This window comes from Callorhinus ursinus, unplaced genomic scaffold (assembly GCF_003265705.2).
Source record: "Callorhinus ursinus isolate GAN/ISIS: 27379988/994484 unplaced genomic scaffold, GSC_fseal_2.0 scaffold1, whole genome shotgun sequence".
Lineage (NCBI taxonomy): Eukaryota > Metazoa > Chordata > Mammalia > Carnivora > Otariidae > Callorhinus > Callorhinus ursinus.
The window spans coordinates 5,283,423-5,292,591 of NW_027397063.1; the positions used below are offsets into that span (position 1 = coordinate 5,283,423).

Sequence of the window (9,169 nt, forward strand, 5' to 3'; positions counted from 1 at the left end):
CCCTCCCCACCCCTCCCCTCCCAAGTACCGGTGTGAGTATACTCCCCGAGACCATATTCTTCTCCGGCTCAAGGCCTGCTTCCCAGGAAACCGCAAGCAACACAAGCCTAACAGTCTTCAGAGGCGCTGCGAGCGGCACCGTGTCCCACAAAACACATGTTCGAGTCCTACCCCCGGTACTTGTGAGTGGCACCTTATTGGAAATGGCACCTTTGCATATGTAATCAAGTGAAGATGAGGTCCTACTGGATTATGGTCAACCCTAAATCCAATGACTGGTGTTCTTATGAGGAGAGGGAGATTTGGAGACAGAGGGGACACACAGAAGGATGGAGGCCACGTGAAGATGCAGGCAGAGCCTGGAGCGGTGCAGCCACAAGCCAAGGAATGCCAAGGACTGGCGGTAAGCACCAGAAACCAGAAGCGACAAGGAAGGATCCTCCCCTAGAGTCTCCAGAGGGAGCACGGCCCTGCTGACACCTGGAGTTGGGACTCCTGGCCTTCAGAACTGGGAGGGAATAGCCACCCAGTTTATGGTTATTTGTGACGCAGCTCTAACAGGAGAGAAGTAAAGGTCAGAGAGGAAAATCTACCAAGGCACTCCTCTACGTCATCCCTACAGGTAAGAACCCCAGCAAGTGGGTTCTCACCTGCCCAGCGCCACTGCAAGCCTGTAGTAAGAAAATGCAGGGAGGACCCCGGATAAACCACAAAACACACTACACCACCCCCCTGAGAGCTGGTCCTTGTGATCAAGGAGAGGCAGTAGCCCTCCCTCCCTCTGTACAGGTTATCAGCCTCCTCGGGTCCTATTCAGGCCCCGGGGCTCACCTCCTTCCTACTGGTCATCTTTTTGAGAGCATCTTTAAAGAGCTCGCACCAGTTTGCTAAAAATAAGGCTTGCACACTTCTCTATGCATTTCCATCAGCCAAGAGAGCAGGTCACTGGGTTACCATGAATAATTGAGACAGGGGTGTTATGTCCCAAGGGAAACGATAGTTTGTGCCCAAACCACCTGGTCACCGAAGGCACTTGGCCTGCCCATCTCTCCAGGCAGATGCAGCTGCCGCCGTCCTCCCCCTCCCCCCACCTTCTGGAAGATCCCCACCAGGATGGCTGACTGCCATGCCTCCCTGGAGCAGAACGCTGTCGTCGAACCCAGCCTGTATGGTGAGTCAACACCTGCAGAGAAAATTTAGGGTTGTACGGCTCTTCGTGGGCCCCGCGCAGCCCTGTTGTGCCGATTCCTAAGCTCCCTTTGAAGTCCACGGGACCTGTGCATCGGTGAACACTAAGAACTGAGCCCTACGTGCCAATTTCCACCATTCACACGTACTTCAAAAAGATGAGACGGGGCAGGAAGTTCAAAAAGGATGTGCCCGCAACTGCAGCATGCAATCTCAGAAATTATAGGCACTGCCTTGTCACGCACGCCACACTGAGCAGGTGCTTTTGCCAAACGCCTCCTTCTTGCCAAGAAATTCCTGCTGCGGATTAATAGGAATTTCCAGTTCTCTAATCATTTCTTGTTCCTTGGAGCTATCACCCCAACATTTCTAGCACTTCAAAAAAAATTTATATATATATATATATATATATACATATATACACACAGGATTTAGCACCTGTTTGTTTCAGAAATACTTTCTAAAAACAGATCTGCCAAAAGGCCATCTCTAAAATTAGTCATATTTCCTGTTCTGCAAAACATAGTAAATCGTATTTTTAGTAACTCCTTCACTCCAGGTATCTGGCACTGTCGTGCTCCAAGCATAATTATTGGCAACTTACTAAGCAGGCAACCCTTATTTTTAGCCCCAAAATAGCTCCAACAAAAGTGATAAACAGGCTTATTTTTTTTAAACCAAGGGTTAGAACAAGATATTTAAACCTCTTAACCAATCATTTATGTACCCAACTTTGCATCTCAGAAAGACTTAATCACAAAAGGAGGTCCTTTGTGGCATCAACCCCTGCCCCTTTTTTTGCAGCTTTGCCTCTGAAACCAGCCCCCTACCTGAGATGTACCTTGCTTTTCACTGTCAGCCTTTCCAACTTTCTTTTAGCACGTTTTTTTTTTTAAAAATGTAACAATAACCAATTATGTGCCATAAACGATGCATTTCATAGGTATCATGGACCAATTTCAGGGGCAGCAAGCACAACCTCTCTGGGTCTTTCAAAGTCATCACTCAATATCCCCATTCAGCAACTTTGCTCTTTGTCTCAAAGCCACAGTGAATACTCTTCAAAATCTGATTTTGTGGTGCCTTTTCCTCCTCCAATCATCAGTTTCCTGTAGTCGCAGACACTCTGACCTAAGAACATACCCGTTAAGAGTCTCACATGACCGAGGGAATTATTTATTTTTAAAGCCATATTAACAGAGACGACATCCACTCAAAGCTAAAGGAGGACAAAAATAGGTGTCACCCAAATCCATTCTCTCTTTTCAAGCAGCAACAGGACCATCTAGATCCAAATGACTTTCAAACAAGCAACTTCAGAGGGCAGGCAGGCGAAAATACTGTCCAGCAGACAGCGGTGACCGAAGGAAGCTTCTTGATGAGGTAGGATTGAAGCCTGAGATGAAAGTCAGGAAAAAGTGGTTTTCTGTCATCTCCAACTGCAATTCCCAGCAAGCCGTGGAGGATGTGGTCCAGATCTTTTTGGAAATGTGCACTGAGTCGAAATGTAACACACACACACACCCAGTGTCCTAAACCAGCGGTACTCTAGATTTGGGCACAAATCACCCAAATTTGCATAGTTTGAGACTGCAGCTGTGAGGCAGGCCAAACATGGGGACCCTCTCTTCTTCCCTTTCTCCATCCCACCTTTCAGCTTTTGCATGAACTGATTCCCCACCACAAGCTGCCCCGGATCCTGCCACTTGGGGGATGGTACAGGGCCATGCATTCACTTCTTACTACAGTGTCCGTGACTTAATTTCCCTCCCGCTGTGGTCTCTGTCCTTTAAAAAAGGAAGACAAGGATCAAAGTGAAGGGCTCTATCTAAAGTATGCACCCCAAAAAAGGGGGCACTACTGGGGGGAGAGGCTCTCCCGGGCCCTTCATATCACCCACTGGGAGGGACACCTCACTTCCCCTCCCCCGGGGTACTGTCACCTCAAGGTCTCCCCTTGCTAGGTTCACATAAGTACCCCTTCGCCAGCCTGAAAACCCTCTTACCAGCTCCCCTTGTAAAAAGAGGGCTGCATATAGCAGAAGATTGACTTCACCTCTGTTTGGGTTCAGTAAGACAATATCCAGAACACAAGTGTGGATGGGGGCTCATGAACTCGGTCATCCTTCCCAAAGTCATGCATGCAGTGCACGCGCGCTCACACGCACACGCACATTTTAATCTCTGTGCTCTGCCAAAACCCTAATCTACTAGGTTAAGCGTTAAAGGTGTTGGATTTGGGAGATAAAAGCTATGAATGACACCCATTGTTTCCTTAAAGCTGGCAATTAAGTGAACTAAAATCCAGGTTTCTCGTGATGCTTGTACTCCCTAAAGCACTGATTCTCATGGCTAGAGCCAATCGAGTAGTTGAGAATGACAACCTGACAGGCAGTTAATGGTCCCCTCCCCTGGCTGAGATGAGGTGAGATTCATTTAAGAAAGATAAGACAAGGGGCGCCTGGGGTGGCTCAGTCAGTTGGGTGTCTGACTCTTGATTTCAGCTCCGGTCATGATCCCAGGGTCATGGGTTCAAGCCTCCCGTGGGCTCTGCATAGCAGGGAGTCCGCTTGAGATTCTCTCTCTCCTCCTCCCTCTGCCCCTCCCCCCAGCTTACTTGCACTCTCTTTCTTTCTAAAATAAAGTCTTCAAAAAAGAAAGAAAGAAAGATAAGACGAGAGAGAAAGGACATGGACACCTAGGGATGCAAAAGGCTCCTCATTTGGACCCCGTTTGGGCAAGAACTCCCTGCTCTCCAGGTAGTCCTGTGGGCCCAGCACAGAGCTCTAGAAGCCCCAAGTAGGGCCTGAGCTCGGAGCGCATCCTCGCCCAGTTCAGCCAAGGCCAACAGCCTTGTGTTATGAAGCCAAACTGCACCGGTGAGGAGCCAGAGACCCAACAGGGCATGGGAAAGTGGAGAGAAGACAGGAGAGGCTGAGCGGCGGGGCAGGCGAGATGCATGCGCTCGTAATGTTGGCCATATGCCGTCAGTATAAAGTCTCGTCTCTTTTTTGCTAAGTTTCAAGCGGGAACATGCACAACCAGACTGAACCCTATACGTTTCAAAGGAAAACAAAGTTCTACTACCCATGCCAACAGGAATTTACCCAGGCATGGGGAAGTGAGCCCACTGTAGTTAGCGAGGGGGACCTCGGCCGTGCACCCCGGCCGGATGTGTAAGTTGGCCAGCCCACTGCAAAACCAAAGGATTGGAAAGTATGCTGTGCTTGCTCTCTTTGGACTAGAATGAGGTTAGGAGTGTTTTTCCTTCTTCTTTGAAGACTTAATTCAGTGAGTTCATTCTGCACACTCCCTTTTTACATGGAAATTCAAGCAAGAGGCACTTTTTAAACTACTCGCTCTAATTCCACCTACCTAAACAAAGGTACCCCACTGGAGCATGAGCAGCTTAGGAATAGAGGACAAATGACAAGGTGATAGGGACCTGCACTCAAATGCGAGGGGCTTCAGGACCCAGTAGGGAAAGGAGGAGGGAAACCAAAGTTAGGTGAGGCTGGGGACGGGAGGGCAGGGCAGCTCGCCCCAGAATCAGAGCTCCACAGTACGGCACTCCCAGGAACTCCCAGGCTGGGTAGAGGATCTCAGGTCAGTGGGCAGAAGGGTAGGTAGGAAGCCTACAGTCCCCTCTCCCCGGATGTGCTGATGCCTCCCTGATGAATGAGTCACCAAAAGGGGCTACTCCCTGGCCAGTGCCGAGAGACTCCAAGCCTTGGAGGTGGGGGGGGGCAGGGGAGGAGGGGGAGCCTTGAGTCTGAGATGACCAGAAGTTTGCCCCAAACTTGGGCAGCTGCCAGGCAGCCTCACCACTTGGGATGACCCAGTGTCTGGGCCACTCCCCTGCAAAAATAAGTCATCCTATCTTGAGTTTCTTCTCACAGATCCAAGTTACAACTTAGATCTCCCTCAGCAACGCCTGGCAAGGGTTCACAACCATCTAACTTCTCACAAGTCTGGAGAGGGTGCCCCTTTGGGTCTCTGGGGATCTTCCTTTGCTTTCCCTTCTTCCAGGAAGATATGAAGGCACCTCCCAACCCTGAAGCTTGGGGATATCAGTGTGTAGTTCTCTACCGGCCTGAGCAGGGGCCTTACTGCAGCTCCTACCCAGTGGCTGAAGAGAGTGGAGGAGGGATGGAGGGGAGGAGACGGGAATGGGTAGGGAATGGAGAGGTGGGTGAGATCGGAAAGCAGGGGTGGGAGGGAATGCGTGGGTGGAAGAGGGGCCGGAAAACCCTCACCTGAGCACGAAAAACTTCCCTAGCTGCCCCAGCCTACAGGTGGAAAATGTCCCCGGGGTCTCGGCCTTCCCCCACCTCCTAAGCCCGGGAGAGGAATCAGATTCTAAGCTTCCCCAAGGGCTGGCTAACCGGCTCCCCCACCCAAAACGTAATGGCCCACGCAACACAATGGTCTGGCTCCAGCCCCTCGACTGACGTGGGGCTCCTATGGGCCCCAAGAACAGAGCACCTCCACCATCCCCCGCGCTGGTGTCCACCAGGCGGCGCTCTTCGAGGAGCAAAAAGGCGGCGGCTGGCTTAGTGGGTAAACCAGCCGCCCCCCCAGGGCAGCCGACCCCAGACCGCCCCTCGGGCCAAGCCAGTAAGCCGGCCGCGGGGGCGTGCGCGCGCGTTGGCCTCGTCCCCTCTTTCAACCCGCAAGGAAAGGCAGGTGGAGGGGACGTGCAGGGCCGGGACGACGCAGCCGGACTCCCGGTGCAGTGCTCCCGGCAGGGTCCCCCGCCGCTCCTCCCGCCCCGAGGGCCGGGGACCCCGCGCCCCGGGCGGCTCACCTTCTCTCCGGTCAGCACGTGCAGCCCCTCGCGCACCTTGGCGAAGGAGCCCTCGCCCAGCTTCCTGCTGCCGATGAGGTAGTTGCCCACTCGCTTGTGGTGCTGGAAGTCGCGGAGCCGCTCGCGGGGCACGCCGCTCACCCAGGCCGGCAGGAAACTTCCCTCGCAGGCCGCCGCCGGCCTGGCCGCGTCCTCGGCGCCGCCGCCGCCCCCGGGCGCCGCCGGCTCGCCCAGCAGCCCGTCCCCGGCCGCCGCCGGCATCGCGCTCGACCGCGGCCCGCCGGCTCCGCTCGGCTCCCGCGCTCGCAGCTCCTCGGCCGCCGCCTCCGGCTGTCCGGGCTCCTCCCGCCGCCGCCCTGGGCCCGGCCCCGCCCGGGCCGCGTCTCCCGCGCCCCCGGGCCGCCGCCGAGCGCCGAGCGCCGAGCGCAGACAATAGCGGGCGACCGGGGACCGGGGACCCGCCCCCAAGAAGTTCTTCTTCAGAGGGTCGCCCGGGCCCCTGCCAGCACCCCGGGGACCCCGACCGGGTCCCGTCCGGCGGCTGATGACAGTCGCGCCCCGCTAGCGGGCGCGGGGAGCCGGGGGGTGGCGGGGGGGGGGGAGGGGGCGCGGTCGGGTGTCGGGTGCCGGGTCCCGGAGCCCCGGCGCGTCCGCAGCCTCCGCTCTGCCGCCGCCGGCTGGCCCGCACGGGCTCGGAGCCGGCTCGCTCGTCCTAGCTGCGCGCCGGGGGACGGCTCCCGCCCGAGAGCGGCGCGCGGCGGGCTGCAGGCGCCCTCTGGAAGGCAGCAGAAGAAAGCCCCATTCAGTTTGAATTCGCAGAAATTCAATCCGGTCGCGGGCGGCGGGAACAGATGCGAGCTCCACTCCGCAGTCTGTGCACTTTCAAATCCCTCGTAGCCCCTCCTTCGCCGCGCGCAACAGCCGAACTCGCCCCTCGCGGGAGAGGGGAGGGCCCGGGGAGGGGAGCGGCGGCGTGGGCGGCGGAGTCACCTGAGCGCCAGACAGGGGTACCCCGCGCGGCCTCGGAGACGCGCGCTCCCGGGCCGCCCCAGTCGGGCTGCCCCCCGCGGCGCCTCTCGCCCGGATTCCGGGCTCGGGCTTTCTGGACCTTTCGGCGCTGAAATGCACCCCCGGCCGCACCCACCCGGGGCAGGACGAAGGGAGGGCGGAGCGAGGGCTCTCGAACCCGGTGGATGGGGGTTTAGGCGGTGGGTGTCCAGTCCAGGGCCCGGCACACAGTAGGGCCCTGTGGAGCCTGGGTGGATGGGGAGACGCTGCGTGGAAGGAAGGACGGGGAGGTGGCGGGGCGTCTGTCCCGGCTCGCACGCAGCCCCGGTGGCGGTGCTGGAGGAGGAGCCCCGCAACAATAGTAGTGGCGGCAGCACCGTAGGAACCAGGGCGCCCGCTGTCTCCGCTCGGAGGTTCACACCTCCGCTTTCCATTGGAACACGGCGCGCGGTGGCGGGAGGGGGTCGATCCGCGCTCCCTGCTCGTCGGGGCTTTTGTTCTGAGCGCGCCGTGACTGTGCTCATCCCGCAGAAACAAGCGCGGCTGCTCTCACGACTCTGCTCTTCCCCAGGATCCCCAACGTCTTCCCGAACCCAGAATGAGGAATCGCGGGAGGCAGAAGATTTTGGGGGGAGGGGGGTAGGTAAGGGGAAAGCATTTACAAAATACTACCTGTTGAGCAGCCAGATGAAAGGCGCCAGCGTTTAATGCGTACTTAACCCCTGGTATTACATCCGAGTCGAAGGAGGATTCGGTCCTAACCTAGTTCCTTTCTTTATTGACTCCTCGGTGAACGAGTGTGGCACGATCCCCGTCAGTGCTCTGAGATGGGGGCGGGGGGGGGGAGCGGGGGGTACACAGCTGTCACTAATCCAGTTGGGGGCTCTCTGACCCATCTGAAAAGCGACCCAGAGAAATGTCTCTCTTAAATAGATCAAATGTTAAATATGCTATAGTCAACTACTCACAAGTTAGGAGTCACCAGCCTCGTTATGACTAAGCTTGTGTTTTCTGTCAGTCTTATTGTCCCTGTTTTCCAATATTACATGTGTGGTTTTTTTTTTTTTTAAGATTTATTTTGAGAGAGAGAGAGAGCACAGAGGGGAGGGGCAGAGGGAGAGGGAGACAGTCTTAAGCAGGCAGGCTCCTGGCTGAGGGGTGTGCTGCCCAGGGGCTCTATCCCACAACCTGAGATCATACCTGAGCCCAAACTAAGAGTGGAACACTTTAAGCCACTGCGCCCCCGCAAGGCGCCCCCCAACATGACATGTTTTTCAAATATTTTTCTTACTGTGCTGAGGGGCTGTACCGACAGCCCACTCTCACAGTTTCTGCAAGGCCAGTCCAAACGCTTTAATGGGTCTGATTCAACAATCAGATCTGAGGACAGTAACACCGGGTAGAGGGAAGGCGGGAGCTGAATGACCAGGGCTGGTGTCTGCAAAGTAAAATGGTCAACAAATATCTGGTGAACGAGAAATATGGAACTCACTTTGGGGTCATAACCACACTGAATCTTCTTTCAGAAAATATTTGGGAGTTTCCCCAATGTTGTTTTAATAGAGTGTGATTTAAAAAAAAAATTTAGGACATTGGCTCTATCTGAAAACTTGGAAGTTCCTTTTTTTATGGTATATGGCAAATTTCTGAGTCGGTTTCATCAAAGTCTCTTTATGGCCTAAGGGGGAAAAAAGTTAGCTTCAGGCACAAAAATGGTGGAAGATGTTTACAATAAAATAGAGATTTTTCTTTCCTTTTAATTATCCTCTCAGGGTAGAGGTCAGAAAAGGGGTGAAGAAGAGAGAAAATCCAGGCCCATTAAATCTTTTTCAAGCCTGATGCCTGGGTTTGATTCAAGTTCACTGTTAATTCCATCAGCTGGGATGGATGCCAAAGAAAAGTCCAAATCCTATGCTTGCCTGGGCTTAGGAACTGGTGTTTGAACTACACCAGTCCTGTTCTTTGAAATGGTCTTGTTTAAGAAGGAATAACCCCAGAAGTTCCTTTATGTAAGACAAATTAGTACCCAAAAAAATCGATTGCCCTCATAATAGATAATGCAGAAAACATCTGGTTGAAAAGCAGTAGTCCAGCATTCAAGATTCGCTATGAATTGTCCTAAACTAGATTTCTCATCCTCCTGTGGGATCTCCTTGGGCACTACATT

General features: G+C 54.6%; 1 protein-coding gene across 4 annotated transcripts in view; it reads right to left on the reverse strand.

The window, feature by feature from the left end:
• The window catches only part of HUNK (hormonally up-regulated Neu-associated kinase), a 101,048-nt gene extending 94,759 nt beyond the window's left edge, over positions 1-6,289 (reverse strand). For all 4 annotated transcript variants that reach the window (XM_073891242.1, XM_073891239.1, XM_073891236.1 and 1 more), the window contains exon 1: positions 5,995-6,289. In XM_073891242.1, coding sequence (XP_073747343.1) covers positions 5,995-6,255 — 261 coding nt within the window. In that variant the 5' untranslated portion in view covers positions 6,256-6,289. The remainder of the gene's footprint in view (positions 1-5,994) is intronic.
• Positions 6,290-9,169: the final 2,880 nt, after the last annotated feature.